Here is a 19,812-nt window from a genome sequence, read left to right as displayed (position 1 = left end):
TTGAAAATGAACATGAAAATATATATAAGAGAACAATTTAATAGTTTATTTTGATTACAATGTTTTTAATCATACTATTGTAGGAGGCAAGACTCAGCGGTCTTTAATTAGGGCACAAGATACGAGTACGATATTGTCCGAGAGCCCATATCGGAAATATGTTTCGAAACGATGAATAGCTGATCATGCAATTTTTATTGAAGGCTCCTATGATCTCCTACACAAACAAAGACAAAAGATTGACATTGTCAAAGTAAATGATCCTAATTAAATAAATGCAATAAATTCAATTTGGCCACCAAATACGAGAAAGAGAGTGAAATAAATATAAGTGTTCTTGAGTAATGCACAGTAGAAAATTTTATAGAAAATATGATTAAAAATATTTATTGCACTAAAGAATTTATCCTTTTTTTTTTCAAATTCACCCAAGAGGTTTAAATTCATAGAAATATTCTCAATATTTTAAACTACTATCATTTTACTCCCTAATCATTAACATATATCATTAATGATTAATCGACCTAGTAGAAGGTACTTCACGAATTCTAAGGGCTTCAATGAAATTTTCCCATTAAAGAAAGAAGGAAAAGTAAAACAAATTAAATCTAAGTCTTGAGTAATGCAATAGCAAAAATCAACTAAGAATAACATTATTTATCAGTATACATTTCACATATTTTCATTTTATTCCTTCGCATCCTAATATTAATATGTAAAATAAAAAAAGATAAAAAAAATAGTGAAGGAGTAAAATGTAGAAATGAGAGAAAATAACTGCATTAAAGTTTAAAAAACTAAAGTAACAAATATAAAAAGGCAAAAATAAAAAAGATATCTCAAATTATAAAAATCATTCAAATTAAAGGACACCCTTTGTTCACAAAAAAGTCAAAAAGGCATCATAATTTTCGAGAAGACCTTTATTTTCATTGCTATTGTAGCTACAATGTATAACTACAATATTGTTCCTTACTTGCAACGTTGCTATAGTAGCTAAGAGTAGTTATTACAATATGTAACAATTAATACAATACTATTGTAATATTATAGCAAGTACTTACTAGCTTCTACAAAGTAATTTTGATCAATTTAAAATAGTTTTAATGAAATTTAAGTAATTTTGATCAAATTTATAAAGAGTATTTTTAATATAATAGTGTTTAATATTTAGAATTTACGTACCTATAATTGTGTAGTAGTTACTTAGTAACTTATACAATAACTGTTTTAAAGTGATTTTGTTGAAGTTTAAATACTTTTAACCAAGTTGATAAAAGTATTTTGATATAATTGTATTCAAGATTTAGGATTTAAGATTAAAAGATTCAAGATTTATGTGACCTTAGATTAAGAGTTTAAAGTTTAATTATACATGGCTGTGTGCCCTTTTTTTTTAGCAATTACTTAGTAGCGTCTACAATTGTTTTAAAGTGATTTTGATAAAGTTTAAGCAATTTTGACTAAGTTGATAAAGAATATTTTGATATAATAATACTTAATGTATTAATTTTTTATGTTATAACAGCGATTTGATAGCTGCTACATGTCGTAGTAATTATCGAGTAGCTCCTACAACAATATTGGTATTAGAACCGATGAAATCAATGTCCGACCCTTTTGATCTATCAAAACTACTTAGTATTCGGTCAACTGATCTACTAGGACTTACCTGTTTTGAAAGCTTATTATAGATTTTACTAGGAGCTCTTTACCTTTTTCGTTTTTTTTCATAAGGTTCCCCACATGACTCCACAGAGCTATTATTAGAATTTTTCTTAAGATTCCCAACAAAGGTTCCTCACATGACTCTATATAGACCATGACTCTGATATCAATTGATCAACATATCTCCACAATGATATAATATTATCCACTTTAAACCTAAGCTCTCAGGATTTTTTTTGGACTTTAACCAAAAAATCTCATACCAATGAAGATATCTTACATCTTATAAACTCATGATCTCTATATATTTCTAATGTGGGACTGATTGCAATCTCAACAATTGGAATAAAGGATATTTTAGATATAAAACATACAATGAGATACCTTTTTATTTTTTTTTTACAAAGAGGCACTGATGAATAATTTAGGATGCCCTTTTTAAGTTTTACTCAATATCAAACTAGAGAAGCGCTAAAACAACCACTTATAAAATAAAGTAAAATAGAAAAGAAAACTAAAAAATACTGAGAAATATGTATTAAAATTGCATTACCCAATTTCTTCCTTGCTAGTTAGAAAGAAAAAAATTATTTACAATTTGAGTTCTAAAAACCAAAGAGTGCTGAAATAAAAATATAATCAATAAATTCATAAGTGTGATGCTCAACTGGGGCATGAATGAATGTACACCATCAAATAAATTGCATAGTTGATACATTCATATTATACGTGAAAAATCAAGTGTCATTAAAAATAATCAAGCTTGGTGTTTGAAACAAAAAAGTGTCTTACTTGTTGGGGAAATTCGCCATTCTCCATTTGCATATTTATTAATACTTTTGCTGCTCTATGCAATGGTCTTGGATCTCTGTCACCCTATTTCAACATAAATTTGAAAGAAGTAAATAATAATGTTACTTCATCTATTACATCATTACATTCAAGAACATTTTATTAATATAAAAACTAAGACAACCTAACAATAATTAGAAAATAATTAAGGAGAATGGATATAAATTCTTATATGAGTTTTAAATATTTTGAACTTAGGGAGTTGGACAATTAGTAAACAACAAAACAATCATATATAAAAATGTTAAGATACATAGGTTAGGTTACAAGAAAATATAAAATCTAGGCACTATATTCTTGCACAAAGTTCAAGGAAAGGATAACATCAATGTAGTGATCCTAAATGAACTAATGTAGGCTTGCTGCTGTTAGTACAGATGGAATCATAATATCTCCACAATGGTATGATATTGTCTACTTTGGGCCTAAACCCTCATGGTTTTGTTCTTGGGCTCAACCCAAAAGGTCTCAAACCAATGAAGATATCTTTCATCTTATAAACTCATGATATTTTCCATGTATTTCCAATATGGGACTTTGATTGCATCCCAACAATCTTTCCCTCAAACAAAGGATCACTAGAAGCTCCCCTACCATGTTCCTCATGGTCCGGGCCTCCCCTACTTCCTTCATTTTTCCCGAGGGTCCCCACATGGTTTACATAGATTGCTGATGATTATATAACTTTGGCTTCTGTTGGAATAACCCTAGATCATTCATGAATTAAATACCTTCAGTTGTGTCTTTTTTTGTTTGCTATGCCTATTGCAGCTTAGCATCCTCATTTCAGTGAAAGAAAAACATATTATTCTCTAACCATTGAAGTTAGAGCTAATCAAAGATATTCTGTTTCTTATGTTGGCCCTTTTAGAAACCCCCAATAGTCCATGTCAACAACAACCTCATCTCTAAATTCTAATCTTTTGCATCTTAAGACAAGAATAATCTTCATTAAATCAACATTATTTCACTCATTTTGCATTAACTTGCACATAATATTTTGATTCTTTGCTTCATATAGACCATACTTCCAATCTTTCCCCATAGGGATTTTGTATGTTGTGTCATTCACTCGATAAAAATTGCTTGTAAATTTGTAGTCCTAGGAAATCTAAGTCCTCATAAGATTTGTTGTCAATAGATAACTGACCTGTCCTGCATCAATTAGAGCTAGCATGGCCCAACTTGTATTCACTGCATGAACTCTGTTGCCCTCAAGATTTGTGTAGACCTACTCAAAGAGAACACAAGAAAAATCTAAGTCACTTACAATTTTGATAATGTGAAATATAAAGTAGTCAGTAACTTTCTGAACCAATCAAGATGCTAGTGTAACACAATCATAATTGGCAAGGTACACACGAATTGAAATCGGAACAAACTCATTTAGTAAACTTATATAGAAAAATTGGAATTTGATGAATTCTATAATTAAAACAAGATTCAGATACTCAGGCAGACTTCACATGATGTCCCAACTATGTGAGACTATTGCACCAACATTGTGTTGAATAGATCATAAAACTAAAATATGAAGATGAATGTATGAGAAGAAATAAGTGTCTCACTTCATGGATAAACATCTTTGTTAATTTAAAGACATAAAAGGCCAAATGAAACTATCTGTAAAGGTATTGCCTTGTGATCTGCCAAAGATGTCTTTCCTGCTAAATTTGATATCTAATTATAACATAAAAAGGTAAAAAGTGTGTTAAAAATAGAGAATATTATATGCAAAAATGAACTAGAACCCATATAATGGTGTTGATTCTAGGAAGAAACTTGAAAAGATAAATGGGTAATAAATTAAAAATTAACCTTGTCTACACAGGAAAGGTAGCTCTCTCCCCAACCACCAGAAGCAAGTTGTTTAGATAACAGAAAGTTGCATGCCTTTTGAATACAAGAGCTGCTCTCGTATGTCCTTCCAGAAGAAACTAATCCCGCTACTCCAAACCATGTGCCATAAGTGAAGCAAACACTCCAAGATCCATACCTATTAGATGTAGATAACAGTCTCTATGAAAAGTTTAAATACCTCAATAGCACTTTTATAATGAATGACCTCGAAGATTTTGTTCTTGGAAATACCAAAATAAGACTAATTGAGAGAGGAAATAATAGTTGAGAAAGATGAATCTTTAGGAATTAGCCACCACAATTGCAGATTATAACACACTAGCTTGATGAATATTTGAATGAAACAAAATATTTAGATTTTCCAAATATGACTTTCTAACTCATCACCAAAATTGAATTGCCAAATTAACTTTCACAAAAAAGATGAAGTATAGGGATAAATATCTCAAAGAGAAAATAAAACCTCTTTACTCTCTCAATGAAAAAATCTCACCAACAAAATCTCTCAATTCAGAAAAAAAAATTCATTAAACTAACCAAAGAAGATTTTTATTAATTCAATATATTATCTTTATACATGGGATCCCAATCCCATTCTTCATAAAATAAATATTCAATTTATGTTAGTTGATATTTTTTTAAAAATTAAACAACCTTTTAAAAATTCTCCCACTATATTTTAAAAATATAACAAACTATAAGAATTTTAATACTTAAACAACTTTCAACCTTTCAATAATTAATTAGCATATTGACTATATTATTTTTTTTTTACTTCTTTAAACAAATGACAAAATAGAGTCCTACAAAATAGACTTAAAGGAGATAGACAACTATAAGTGCAAACCATGAACCATCATCTCGTTGCATCTTTTCAAGAAAACGTGCTGATTTATTAATGCAATTATCTATCTCCTCTCTCCGGTGGCATGGATATATCTTTTTAAATGATGTCAATGCTTGAATCGCTGATGAGGTGCATTCAACATATCTGAAAATGACATTTGCATTTCAACTACATATAAAAAATTGAAGCAAATAAATAGAAATTGTTATATTAAGAAATAGAAGTGATGAAATCTTACGAATAGTCAATAGCAATGTCTTCAAATATTTCAGAAGGGTTAAGAATCTGTACAAGAAAAAAATGGCTATGACTTTGATAGAAGACTGACATATCATGTTCTATCCTAGTTTTATAGATAAAAATTCTAGGTTATTATGAATCAACCAAATAGACATAAATACTTTCTGTGGTATATCTAAGGCTACTGCTTATCAAGACCATGCATGATTGTGAACTAAATATGAGGTTTATAGTCTAGTTTGCCATGGAAGGAAAGTTGATATATCAAAAGACCAACAATTAAAGATAGAGAATTTTTTGTTAAATTGTACATTGTTCTAATTTCCCAACTCTGTTCCACGAAATCTCACGTTATACACAATTGAAAAGTGTGAAAAATGTCCCTAGATTTAGTTCTTGCTTCTAAAACCAGAAAAGAGACCAGTTTATTACGAAGTTTTCATTTTTTTATTTTATTTTTTGAAATTGAAAAGGAACATACATAAAGATATTTCATATATAAACTAGCCACTCCATTTGTATGTGCCAAAGTTTATTTCTTTCCTTTATTTTTTTCTGTTGTTCCTCTCACACTTCCCTCGACTATCCAAAATTTCTATGGTTCTTGAATTAACATAACAATGCCTTGAACTAATGATATAAGAAATTAGTTAATACTAATGATCATAATAGTAAATAATAATTAATCTCATTTCGGTTTGTCATTATCTCTCGATTCAGGACAATCATTTCAATTTGTCATTGTCTCAATTCAATTTTGTTTTAGCTTTATAGATGATGATAACTATAACCTATTAATGCATCATTCGATTTTATTCAATATATAGTATTGCTTTCAATGCAGAATGCAACAGCAATAGAATGTTCTTGGAGTGCATACCTCCAACCAAGTATAGGATCTTGTAGGTTCCCAAGTGGAAAAACCACCATCCTTGTTCTGCATCATAACTACAATTAGAAGAAAAGTTACTGTTAAGTATTTGCATCTATTTCTGGTGTTGTTACCATTAGTGAAAGGATGAAATTAACAGCATCATAAAGCTTCCTTGCTTCAATTGGATCACCAATAATCTCTGGAGAAACCTTAGATAACAAGAGAACAGCCTGCAGAAGCAACATTACCATCGACATCAAGAAATTAAATTTGGCTTGACAATAGAAAATAGGCAGTTACCTTAAGTCCTTCTGCTGTGCAATCTGAGACAGGCCACCCTTGATCTGCAGTGGTAAAGGTCCATCCACCTTTGGAGATGTGGCGGTACCAAAAATCAAGATCACCAGGGCAATCTTCAAGGATCTTCCAATCAGAAAGAAGTGAAAACTTAATGTTGTACTTACAAATTCAACATATACTTTAAGAACATTGTTAAAAAAATGCTAACTTGTGAACTTTTAAAAAATTCGTGAGCCTTCTTGAGTGTTAGACCAAATTCCTCAAAAAGATCAGTTGACATAATTGCACGAACAGCAAAAGCTGTGTCCCACAATTGGCTGCCATTACAACTCTGCAAAATTAACAATACAACAACAGCTTCTTGAACACATACAAAAAAAAAGGTACCACACACACTATTTTGACATTGTACATGATTCTAGGAAGTAAAAAAAATTAATAAGAGTACATGCATTGCATATTCTAGCCTACCTGCATTTTCATTCCATCTTCAGCTAACCATAGATAATCATATATTCGTGAAAGATGTAACTTAAATGCCACTGAATTTGGATCTTCAATCCAGACGCAAAGCATATTAAGTACCTAAATAGATGAAGTTCAAAAGAAAATAGCATTTCTCACATATACATTTACATTGCTGATTAGAAAGCAGAAAAACTGGCTTAGGTTTTTCATTGACATTATGTTTAACTCTACATGGAAAGTTATCGAGAATCAAGTACTACTGCATCATTATAAGTGGCATAGGATGATGTTAACAACGAAAAGTAAGAAGAAAGGAAAAAAGGACATCTCACAAAGAGGAAAAAGGAATTTCTCATAGAGAAGGCCTCGAAGTTGAATTCCAAGCTTATAAAGGGACAATCTAGTTAAAACAATTTTAGGAATAGTTACGCCACTATAAAACAAATGCAAATTTAAATTTAAATTTTAAACATAAACCTTTGTTAGATAAATATGAAATATAAGTAAAACTCAAGTTTAGATCCAACAACATGAAGTGCATCCATGATATAGTTCTAAAAGACACATATATATATATAGATATATAAAAGAAGGGGAGAAATATATATATATATTTTATAGGCATTCATACCATAACATACGAACAATAAGAATTAGATGGGTTTTTAAATATACAAAGGATCAAGAATTCTGAAGTTTAGGTAAAGCTTATACTTTAAAGTCAGCATCCCAACTTTTTTTATGTAGACATTTGTTCTTCCAGGAATGTTCAAAATTACCTCATAGGTCTAATTGCAATCAACATTTGTAATTAACTGCATTCATCAGTAAAAATAACTTGTCTCATAACATCAAAGAATCTGCAACATCAAATCCATAGAGTATCCAGAAGGCACATAAAACAAATGTGAGTTACTCAGAAAGGATGATAATTTTGATTAAATACTTCTTTATAAGTTGCAGGATTTGCATCTCAACTTCTGGAAATAGGTTCGCCTAGTGGGCATGCTATAGTTCTTGGTTGTTATGCATTTATGATGAATTGCCAATAATGAATCCAGCCGTTTGGTATAAAAATTGACAGTAATCAACTTCTCCAAAGAAATCTTTTGACTCACCTTGTTAATTGAACCGAGGCAAATATATCTAGTATTCTCATCTTCATAATGAATATGTTGGATAGCTGTACTAATAGCCTTCTCTCTCAACTTGCTACAAGGCCAATGTATTAAAATAGGTTCAACAATTTTATGAAGGAATGCCCAAATGATGTCTTGTACTAATGGATGTGGATAATATAAATCTTCCTGAAACATACATCATCAAGCCACAAAAAAATGAGCATTTAGTATATACTAATAAGCATCACAACTTATATTATAGCCACCAATTACAAAGTTATTTAATTCATTTTATAATTTTCTGGTAATGCACTTTGTGCTTAAGAAATTTGAGGATAACATCACACATAAATATCAAGAAATGTAGTTTGGGTCATTAAAAAGATGAAATGTGTTCATATCCCCATGCTACAAAATAATGCATAGTGACCTGTTCTGTATTACTTACTATGCTATAAGTTAATTTGCATGAGGGACTCATTACAGACCTTGTATCCCTACAAAATAATACATAAAAGTGACATGTTCTGTATTACTTACTATGATAGCAGTCAACTTGATCGAGAGACTCATTGCAGATCTTAACCTTTGATTTATTTCTAATACACAGTATAACTTTCATTTATACTGATAGTTATCTAATTTACTGTATCTCTTCCCATGAACATATATTTGGATTGAATGTACTTTGATAGAAATCACACGACCTTAGAATTATTAGTTACTCTAAGACATATTTAGATACACTATAGACATTATAATAAAATAGAAAAAAATGCAATGGCATGCATGATAACAGTACATCCAATTAGTCAGAACTCGGAGAATAAGGAATAGAAGAATTGCACACCTTTGCACACTCATTCCGAGCTTGATTCCAATCTATCTGGTCATATGGGCAATGGAATAGCTCATTTCTTAGTGATAATATTATTGGTGTAATTGGGCCAGTAAATCTTTTGCCGTATATATATGACATGGGCAAGTAAACCATCCGAGATTGACACCACATTCGTCCTATAAAATAAAAATATTTGATAAAGTTCAGAGCCTTGTTGTACTATTTAGATTTGTAATTAGGAAATGAAAATTGCTAGTATAAAGGCACTATACTAACATATAAATGCCCAAACAATATGATCGTGATTAGAGCTTGCTAGATTCCTTCTCTTAATGTTATCTCTTCTTTGCACTTATCTAAAAGATATTTATTTGTTGCATCCTAAAGGTCATTTAAACCACCCGATAACAATAACAACAACATAGCCTTTATCCCACTAAGAGGGGTCAGCTATATAAATCTTCCTATGCCATTGGGTTCAATTCTCGACTATATTATCATTTATATTTAAATAAATTTTATCAAGTTTTATCATTGCTAATCAAGTCTTTTTTGATCTCCCTCTTCCTATATTAAAAATTTTCAAGTCACATAAAATTTACTTCTATCCAATAAGTTTTGGGATGTAATGAAAACTATATATTAGGCGCATTGCTTGCTCAGAATCATAACTGAAGTTCATGTCTAATAAGCAAAAGTCCTCATATATTTACTGCTACAGGAGCAGGCAGTTGTTGTGATTTCCCACAATACAAAATTTTAATGTTCTACTAGTTACCATTCAGCTTATCTAAGACATCATTTTTGCTTTTACATCATCTTTTTAGTTGGAACTAGATATTGTACTTATTGTTCTCTAACAAATGCATACCTGGATGAACTGGTAGAAAGTAGGGCAGTAGCCACATTTCTGGTAGCAAAGGGTTGTTACCAGACCAATCAAACACTCCAAGCACCTGAATGAAATTCAATGTAGGAATCAAGCTAAGGCTCTTCTCTTGGGCATGTGATATAACTAACGAATAGAACAAAAAGTGGTAAAAGAATCCTATAAGGTTTCATTAGTATCACCAAATGTTACCATGGCAGGAACCCCACCCCACCCCATTGGAAGCAAAGCATGAGACTATAAGTGAGTGTAACCGACCCACAAATGCTTAGTTTAGTGAGGTAATTAACTATCTTTGGCTTGTGGAATACATGGATGTCAAGCCTTAATCTAATTACTTACAGATAACCACATCTTTCCCCATGATGGTGTACAAGTTGCACTTCCATGGTCTAAGATCCATTTTCTCCCTTTTTCCATTGCCCCATCTCCATCATCAGGTCCTTGTCCAAGCAACCTTAAACTAACATAATTCAATGTCGAACCAAACATTGTACTCTCACCCTCAATATGCAAGCCCCACCCTCCATCTCTATTCTGCAATACATAAGCACACAAATGACAATTTATCAAAGGATTTAGATCATATATTGTCAGTGCCGGCTTTAGGCATAGGCCTAAGGCCTATGCCTAGGGCCCCCAATAAATTGGGGCTCATTTTTTTAAAATATTAATCATTATATATATATATATATATATATATATTTTGAGATAATAAGAAATTTTTAAAATATCTTTATTAGATTTTGGAAAGATTTGGCATGATCATTAGATTTTGTAGAGATTTGGCATGGTCATTGGATTTCATAAAGATTTTGGCATGATTCTAATATATTTAATATTTCTCAATTCTTAAAATTTTAATTTTACTAGTTTCTTTATATTCCTCTCCTTCCTTCCTTATTAACCTAATAACCTATTTTGCTCAACTTCAAATATTTTACTTATTTGATAGTTTATTTTCTCTCCTCAAGACATTTTCAAAATCATCACAAGGGGTGTAAGGAGAGGAACGATCAGAATTAAGATCTTTTGTTACATATTTTTCTATGATCTTAAAACCTAAAGGTATTATCTTCCTTATTTCCTATCAAATCTTTTTTTTATGCTTCTGTTAATTTCTTATTTTCTTATCAATGATTCCTGTTGTAAATTTGTAATCTTATTTATTCGCAGTTAATACTGTTAGCAAATTTTTACAATATAAAGATATGAACATTACTATTGTATTAGATCAATTAAAAGGTTTTATTTCTTTTTTGAATGAGTATAGAGAAAATGGATTCATATCTGCTATGATTTTTGCTAAAGAAATTACAAATGAAATGAATATAGAAATTTAATTAATAATTTTACATCTCAAAAAGTTAGAAAATTTAATTTTATATAAAAAATTATTTTTAAAATTAATATTTTAATTTATTTTAAAAAATTTTTAAACCCACCATTATCGGTCTCTAATCCAAATAAAAAAAGATGAAAGAATTTTTTTAAAAATAATAATAATTATTTAAAAAAATTTCGCCTAGGGCCTCCCGGAGGCTTGAGCCGCCCCTGTATATTGCATAAGTATAATCTAGAAAAAGGGTTTAGCCCTTATAATAATTTTCTTATTAAAAGATTCAAGCAAATACCAATCCCGGCAAAAACAACATTGGGCCAGCATTATCCCCAGGCCAGTGTCCATCATGTGCTTGGTGAGTAGCAAAAACGCTAATGGCCTTTCTTAAGGAAGTCACTAGAGCTTCTTCTGTGACATCTTCATCATCTTCAATTCTGATGATAGGATAGTCCATCTCAAGTGGATTCTCCTTTGCAAACTACAATAAAGTAAAGAAAATGATCAATAGCAAATCCATCTGCTTTTGAAACTTGAATATATATGTTTGAACTAGTAAATCTCGTACCTGCAACCGCATGAGCAGATCGGCACTGTGTTTCTTCTCAAACCGGCTCTCGCGGAAAGCTTCTCGCGCCCTCTCCACCTCCTCGATTTCCTCAGGCGTGCCAAGGCTGGGGTCGAACTCCCACACCTGTCTTCCAACGTGATTGTTGGTCGTGCGCAACCAGGGGCTGCCGCCCTCCGCGACCTTGAGCTTCCACATGTCGATCGGATTGAAGAAGGAGTCCGGCAGGCGAGACGATGCTAGCTGTGCGCTCGAGTTCACCCAAGAGTACGTATCAGAGTGGAAGAATGTGCCCGGTGCTTCGCTCTTGGCTGGTATGGGAAGCTTGTGAAGCTCAGGGAGTCTTTATATAATAACTAACGTCAAGTGCAGGGCACGTGTTACTTGACTTAATAGTTAATTTTTTTTTCAAAAAAAAAAATAAAGAAATAAATGAATGATAAAGCAAACTAAAATTTTCTTTTATTTCCTTGTCTTCTCGTGGCTGTTTGCATCTATATAACTTGAAATCAATGGACAGAACAAGCTAGGTGATGTGGTGGATCGCCTCCACCTCATCCCATCTTGATCATCTCACTCAGCTTCGGCCACCTCGACATGAGTCATCGCAGCTATACTAGGTCACTCGGTCGTCTAGATCTGAGCCATCTCGGTTACTCGATCTCTCAGTCACTCGACCATCCTGGTCTGGAGCATCTTGGTCACTCCATCGCCCCTTTCGGCCACTCAGCCATCCCAACTTGAGCTATATCGGTCTCTCGGTCATCTCGACCACTCGGTCATCCCAACTTGGACCATCTCGGTGATCACTCCATTGCCCCTATCGGCTACTCGGTCATCTTGACCTGGACCATTTCGGTCTCTCGATCACTCCATCGTCCCTCTCGACCACTCGACCATCCTAACCTGAGCCATCTCGGTCTCTTGGTCATCTCAGCCACTCGGGCATCTGACCTAAGCCATCTTGGTCTCTCGGTCATCTCAGCCTCTCGGGCATCCCAACCTAGACTGTCTCGGTCTCTCGATCACTCCCTCCCTCTTGGCCATGCAGCCATCCCGACTTAGATCATTTGTCTCTCGGTCACTCCATCGCCCCTCTCAGCCACTCGGCCATCCTGACCTGAGTCATCTCGATCATCTCGGCCATCACGATCTTGTCAAGATAAGTACATAATCAATCTTGTCAAGTTGATTGAAACACCTAACTAACTAACTCAGAGCATCATAATGGGCTACTATTTAAATAGTTCATATACATATGTGACATGTCCTAATTAAGAGTACTTTGACATCTCATCTCAGTAGCTAGTTGGGCTTTCAAAGTACTCGACGTCTCAACAACTCAACGCAATCCATAATAACTCAACTTTCAAAGTGTTCTACATCATAAACACATACATAATAATTTCTCAAGTATTTGACATCCATCCTGATTGAGCACCCAACTCCCAACCACCTAGCTTCGATCGAGTCCTTATTAATTCCCTTAGCTTCCAAAGTGCTTCCCTTAACTTCCATGCATGCATCTGATCAGTCATATATCCCTCAACAAACCATGCATGCATTAATTAGCTAGCTCTTAACACAAAAAAAAATGATAAATCTCAGTCAGTTTCATGGACTCAATCTTTGAGATGGTCGGTCCAGTCCCACGGAAGTTTCCCACCGACCACCAGGGTAAATCAGGAAGTACATACGGCGGTCAATTATTCCAGGTGCCCAACATCCTTTGATTGCGTTCTCCATTTAGAAGAAAATTTTTACAAATACGCCGTAGCTGAGAATCGAACCGCGGATCCCTGAGTCACAACCCGAATATCCTACCGTTGCACCATTGCCCCGGGGACAAACCATGCATTCATGCATCTGATCAGTCATCCCTCAACATGCATACATGATTCTAACAAGAGCAAGTTATAATTAATTAGGACCCTACCCTCATTTGTCAAGGTCCAATCAGAACAACAAAATTAAACATCATATTAATTGAACAACAACGTCTCATAATTAAGGAAGAACTTGTTCATCACAGTACTGACACACACAGACTAGATACCTGTAGGCGTTGTCGATCTCTTTTGAAGAGAAGAAAGTTCTCAACTTCACTTGCCTGGTAAATAGTAAATGCTGGTGCTCTTCATCATCAATCATTTGAAGGGAAGGGAAGGGAAGGACATTAATTATATATACAACGGATTTTAATTTCATGACCCTCAGAAATTATTTATATTTCTTGAAAATGATCTTGTTCCTCGTAACGTTTACCACATTGATCCTGCAGCTTAATTCCTAGCACTTGATGTCACAGCATGCAGTTGCCAATTCCAGGACAGCAATTGCCCCATCAAGGTTTTTCAAGAGGTTTGAGTTCTGTTCAAAACGTTACGTTGAAAAAGAAGAGATTCCGGATGACAGATTATCTAAGAATACAGTATTATTGAAAATTATGACAAATCAAAACTAATGTATTATTGAAAATCCCCTTAATATAATCATATCCTTAGATATGAATACCATAACATAAATTAAAAGCCATGAATTTTTAAAACCTTACAAAGGCTTGTGCAAAGACTTGGAGACGAGCATACACAAACTCACATGATTATTTCTTAGAAAGGAAGAGGGGTATATATATAACGGAAATGTGTTATGTATTTTTAGAATTATGAATGTTAGATATGTAAAATGGAGAATATTGAAAATGGCAGTTCAATAAAATGTTGAATTTTTAATGTAGACATTTATGAATCTCAAAGCTATTCTTTGTTTGTTACCCATAATTATATATATTCCTATAAATCAATATAAAAAACATTTATTTATTTTCTAACCCAATTAACAAATAACTACTATTATTTTCTTATTTATCTATTTCATTCTTTCTCCACTCAATTTTCACAATTTAGTGAACCAAAATGCAAAATAAACAAAGATTATTTAATTTTGGTAGTTCACATATATAATCTTCATTACAAGTAGAAATGCATAGTAAGAATACATGATGGGTGATACTAAATTTTTTCACACACATTAATTAATTTTTGTATGATGTGTGAGAATTTTAACACACAATTGAAAATGAACATGAAAATATATATAAGAGAACAATTTAATAGTTTATTTTGATCGCAATAATTTTAATCATACTATTGTAGGAGGCAAGACTCAGCGGTCTTTAATTAGGGCACAAGATACGAGTACGATATTGTCCGAGAGCCCATATCGGAAATATGTTTCGAAATGATGAATAGCTGAGCATGCAATTTTTATTGAAGGCTCCTATGATCTCCTACACAAACAAAGACAAAAGATTGATATTGTCAAAGTAAATGATCCTAATTAAATAAATGCAATAAATTCAATTTGGCCACCAAATACGAGAAAGATCTAGCGAAATAAATATAAGTGTTCTTGAGTAATGCACAGTAGAAAATTTTATAGAAAATATGATTAAAAATATTTATTGCACTAAAGAATTTATCTTTTTTTTTTCAAATTCACCCAAGAGGTTTAAATTCATAGAAATATTCTCAATATTTTAAACTACTATCATTTTACTCCCTAATCATTAACATATATCATTAATCGACCTAGTAGAAGGTACTTCACGAATTCTAAGGGCTTCAATGAAATTTTCCCATTAAAGAAAGAAGGAAAAGTAAAACAAATTAAATCTAAGTCTTGAGTAATGCAATAGCAAAAATCAACTAAGAAAAACATTATTTATCAGTATACATTTCACATATTTTCATTTTATTCCTTCGCATCCTAATATTAATATGTAAAATAAAAAAAGATAAAAAAATAGTGAAGGAGTAAAATGTAGAAATGAGAGAAAATAACTGCATTAAAGTTTAAAAAACTAAAGTAACAAATATAAAAAGGCAAAAATAAAAAAGATATCTCAAATTATAAAAATCATTCAAAGGACACCCTTTGTTCACAAAAAAAGTCAAAAAGGCATCGTAATTTTCGAGAATACCTTTATTTTCATTGCTATTGTAGCTACAATGTGTAACTACAATATTGTTCCTTACTTGCAGCGTTGCTATAGTAGCTAAGAGTAGTTATTACAATATGTAACAACTAATACAATACTATTGTAATATTATAGCAAGTACTTACTAGCTTCTACAAAGTAATTTTGATCAATTTAAAATAGTTTTAATGAAATTTAAGTAATTTTGATCAAATTTATAAAGAGTATTTTAATATAATAGTGTTTAATATTTAGAATTTACGTACCTATAATTGTGTAGTAGTTACTTAGTAACTTATACAATAATTGTTTTAAAGTGATTTTATTGAAGTTTAAATACTTTTAACCAAGTTGATAAAAGTATTTTGATATAATTGTATTCAAGATTTAGGATTTAGGATTCAAGATTTAAGATTAAGAGTTTAAAGTTTAATTATAACTGTGTAGCAATTACTTAGTAGCGTCTACAATTGTTTTAAAGTGATTTTGATAAAGTTTAAGCAAGTTTGACTAAGTTGATAAAGAATATTTTGATATAATAATACTTTGTGTATTAATTTTTTATGTTATAACAGCGATTTGATAACTGCTACATGTCGTAGTAATTATCGAGTAGCTCCTATAACAATATTGGTATTAGAACCGATGAAATCAATGTCCGACCCTTTGATCCATCAAAACTACTTAGTATTCGGTCCAATTGATCTACTAGGACTTATCTGTTTTGAAAGCTTATTATAGATTTTACTAGGAGCTCTTTACCTTTTTCATTTTTTTTCATAAGGTTCCCCACATGACTCCACAGAACTATTATTAGAACATTTCTTAAGATTCCCCACAGAGGTTCCCTACATGACTCTATATAGACCATGACTCTGATATCAATTGATCAACATATCTCCACAATGATATAATATTATCCACTTTAAACCTAAATCTCTCAGGATTTTTTTTGGACTTTAACAAAAAAATCTCATACCAATGAAGATATCTTACATCTTATAAACTCATGATCTCTATATATTTCTAGTGTGGGACTGATTGCAATCTCAACAATTGGAATAAAGGATATTTTAGATATAAAACATACAATGAGATACCTTTTTATTTTTATTTTTACAAAGAGGCACTGATGAATAACTTAGGATGCCCTTTTTAAGTTTTACTCAATATCAAACTAGAGAAGCGCTAAAACAACCACTTATAAAATAAAGTAAAATAGAAAAGAAAACTAAAAAATACTGAGAAATATGTATTAAAATTGCATTACCCAATTTCTTCCTTGCTAGTTAGAAAGAAAAAAATTATTTACAATTTGAGTTCTAAAAACCAAAGAGTGCTGAAATAAAAAAGTAATCAATAAATTCATAAGTGTGATGCTCAACTGGGGCATGAATGAATGTACACCATCAAATAAATTGCATAGTTGATACATTCATATTATACGTGAAAAATCAAGTGTCATTAAAAATAATCAAGCTTGGTGTTTGAATTTAAACAAAAAGTGTCTTACTTGTTGGGGAAATTCGCCATTCTCCATTTGCATATTTATTAATACTTTTGCTGCTCTATGCAATGGTCTTGGATCTCTGTCACCCTATTTCAACATAAATTTGAAAGAAGTAAATAATAATGTTACTTCATCTATTACATCATTCCATTCAAGAACATTTTATTAATATAAAAACTAGGACAACCTAATAATAATTAGAAAATAATTAAGGAGAATAGATATAAATTCTTATATGAGTTTTAAATATTTTGAACTTAGGGAGTTGGACAATTAGTAAACAACAAAACAATCATATATAAAAATGTTAAGATACATAGGTTAGGTTACAAGAAAATATAAAATCTAAAGACCACTAGCACTATATTCTTGCACAAAGTTCAAGGAAAGGATAACATCAATGTAATGATCCTAAATGAACTAATGTGGCTTGCTATTGCTGATGATTATATAACTTTGGCTTCTGTTGGAGTAACCCTAGATCATTCACGAATTAAATACCTTCAGTTGTGTCTTTTTTTGTTTGCTATGCCTATTGCAGCTTAGCATCCTCATTTCAATGAAAGAAAAATATATTATTCTCTGACCATTGAAGTTAGAGCTAATCAAAGATATTCTGTTTCTTATGTCGGCCCTTTTAGAAACCCCCAATAGTCCATGTCAACAACAACCTCACCTCCAAATTCTAATCTTTTGCATCTTCAGACAAGAATAATCTTCATTGAATCAACATTTCACTCATTTTGCATTAACTTGCACACAATATTTTGATTCTTTGCTTCCTATAGACCATACTTTCAATCTTTCCCCATAGGGATTTTGTATGTTGTGTCATTCACTCGATAAAAATTGCTTGTAAATTTGTAGTCCTAGGAAATATATCCAAGCCCTCATAAGATTTGTGATCAACATATAACTGACCTGTCCTGCATCAATTAGAGCTAGCATGGCCCAACTTGTATTCACTGCATGAACTCTGTTGCCCTCAAGATTTGTGTAAACCTACTCAAAGAGAACACAAGAAAATTCTAAGTCACTTACAATCTTGATAATGTGAAATATAAAGCAGTCAGTAACTTTCTGAACCAATCAAGATGCCAATGTAACACAATCATAATTGACAAGGTAAAAGAATTGGAATTAGAACAAACTCATTTAGTAAACTTATATAGAAAAATTGAAATTTGATGAATTCTGTAATTAAAATAAGATTTAGATACTCAGACTTCACATGGTGTCCCAACTATTTGAGAACTATACCACCAACATTGTGTTGAATAAATCATAAAACTAAAATATGAAGATGAATGTATGAGAAGAAATAAGTGTGTCACTTCATGGATAAACATCTTTGTTAATTCAAAGACATCAAAAGGCCAAATGAAACTATTTGCAAAGGCATTTCCTTGTGATTTGCCAAAGATGTCTTTCCTGCTAAATTTGATATCTAATTATAACATAAAAAGACAAAAAGTGTGTTAAAAATAGAGAATATTATACGCACAAATGAACTAGAATCCATATAATGGTGTTGATTCTAAGAAGAAATTTGAAAAGATAAATGAGTAATAAATTAGAAATTAACCTTATCTACACAGGAAAGGTAGCTCTCTCCCCAACCACCAGAAGCAAGTTGTTTAGATAATAGAAAGTTGCATGCCTTTTGGATACAAGAGCTGTTCTCGTATGTCCTTCCAGCAGCAAGTAACCCCCCTACTCCAAACCATGTGCCATAAGTGAAGCAAATAGCCCAAGATCCATACCTATTAGAAGTAGATAACAGTCTCTATGAAAAGTTTAAATACCTCAATAGCACTTTTATAATGAATGACCTCGAAGATTTTGTTCTTGGAAATATCAAAATAAGACTAATTAAGAGAGGAAATAATAGTTGAGCAAGATGGATCTTTAAGAATTAGTAACCACAATTATAGACTATAACACACCAGCTTGATGAATATTTGAATGAAACAAAATATTTAGAGTTTCTAAATATGACTTTCTAACTCATCGCCAAAATTGAATTGTCAAATTAACTTTGACAAAAAAGACGAAGTGTAAGGATAACTATCTCGAAGAGAAAATAATACCTCTTTACTCTCTCACTAAAAAAAAATTCTCACCAACAAAATCCCTTAATCCAGAAAAAAAAATCATTAAACTTACCAAAGATGATTTTTTTTAATTCAATATATTATCTTTATACATGGGATCGCAATCCCATTCTTCATAAATAAATATTCAGTTTATGTTAATTCCATTTTTTTAATTAAACAACCTTTTTAAAATTCTCCCTCTATATTTTAAAAATATAACAAACTATAAGAATTTGACTACTTAAACAATTTTCAACATTTCAATAATTGATTAACATGCTAACTATATTACTTTTTTTTTTGACTTCATTAAACAAATGACAAAAGAGAGTCCTATGAAATAGATTTAAAGGAGATAGA

The 19,812-nt window shown here is 31.6% G+C and overlaps 2 protein-coding genes across 2 annotated transcripts; both read right to left on the bottom strand.

Moving 5' to 3' along the window:
• On the bottom strand, window positions 1–12,172 carry LOC141816283 (cycloartenol synthase-like). The gene is made up of 17 exons (XM_074704090.1): window positions 11,868–12,172; window positions 11,589–11,780; window positions 10,303–10,563; window positions 9,943–10,027; window positions 9,081–9,247; window positions 8,228–8,416; window positions 7,113–7,226; window positions 6,850–6,972; window positions 6,642–6,764; window positions 6,473–6,571; window positions 6,348–6,404; window positions 5,466–5,512; window positions 5,228–5,371; window positions 4,339–4,516; window positions 3,671–3,751; window positions 2,461–2,544; window positions 1–217 (listed from the first exon to the last, which is right to left on the bottom strand). Exons 1-17 carry the CDS (start codon window positions 12,063–12,065, stop codon window positions 104–106), a joined length of 2,256 nt encoding a protein of 751 aa, XP_074560191.1. The 5' UTR covers window positions 12,066–12,172; the 3' UTR covers window positions 1–103.
• A 2,704-nt stretch (window positions 12,173–14,876) lies between these two features.
• Window positions 14,877–19,119, bottom strand: LOC141816284 (cycloartenol synthase-like; the record flags this gene model as incomplete). The annotated part of the gene is made up of 4 exons (XM_074704093.1): window positions 14,877–15,156; window positions 17,360–17,443; window positions 18,278–18,358; window positions 18,942–19,119. Coding segments are annotated over 4 exons (457 nt in total), but the record flags the coding sequence as incomplete, so codon positions are not given.
• Between the last annotated feature and the right edge of the window lie 693 nt (window positions 19,120–19,812).

Source organism: Curcuma longa, unplaced genomic scaffold (genome assembly GCF_044706935.1).
Source record: "Curcuma longa cultivar G26 ecotype Majalengka, Jawa Barat unplaced genomic scaffold, ITB_CL_G26_1.1 contig_15938, whole genome shotgun sequence".
Lineage (NCBI taxonomy): Eukaryota > Viridiplantae > Streptophyta > Magnoliopsida > Zingiberales > Zingiberaceae > Curcuma > Curcuma longa.
Note: the sequence above shows the minus strand (reverse complement) of the source record. Positions and strands in the feature narration are given on the sequence as shown.

Excerpts from the sequence above, each read along its gene's own strand:
- LOC141816283 (XM_074704090.1), bottom strand. The coding sequence starts at position 12,065 with ATGTGGAAGCTCAAGGTCGCGGAGGGCGGCAGCCCCTGGTTGCGCACG. Across the intron at positions 11,781-11,867 it reads ATCTGCTCATGCGGTTGCAG|TTTGCAAAGGAGAATCCACT; the intron begins GTACGAGATTTA and ends ACTTTATTGTAG. Across the intron at positions 218-2,460 it reads ATGGCGAATTTCCCCAACAA|GAGATCATAGGAGCCTTCAA; the intron begins GTAAGACACTTT and ends TTGTTTGTGTAG.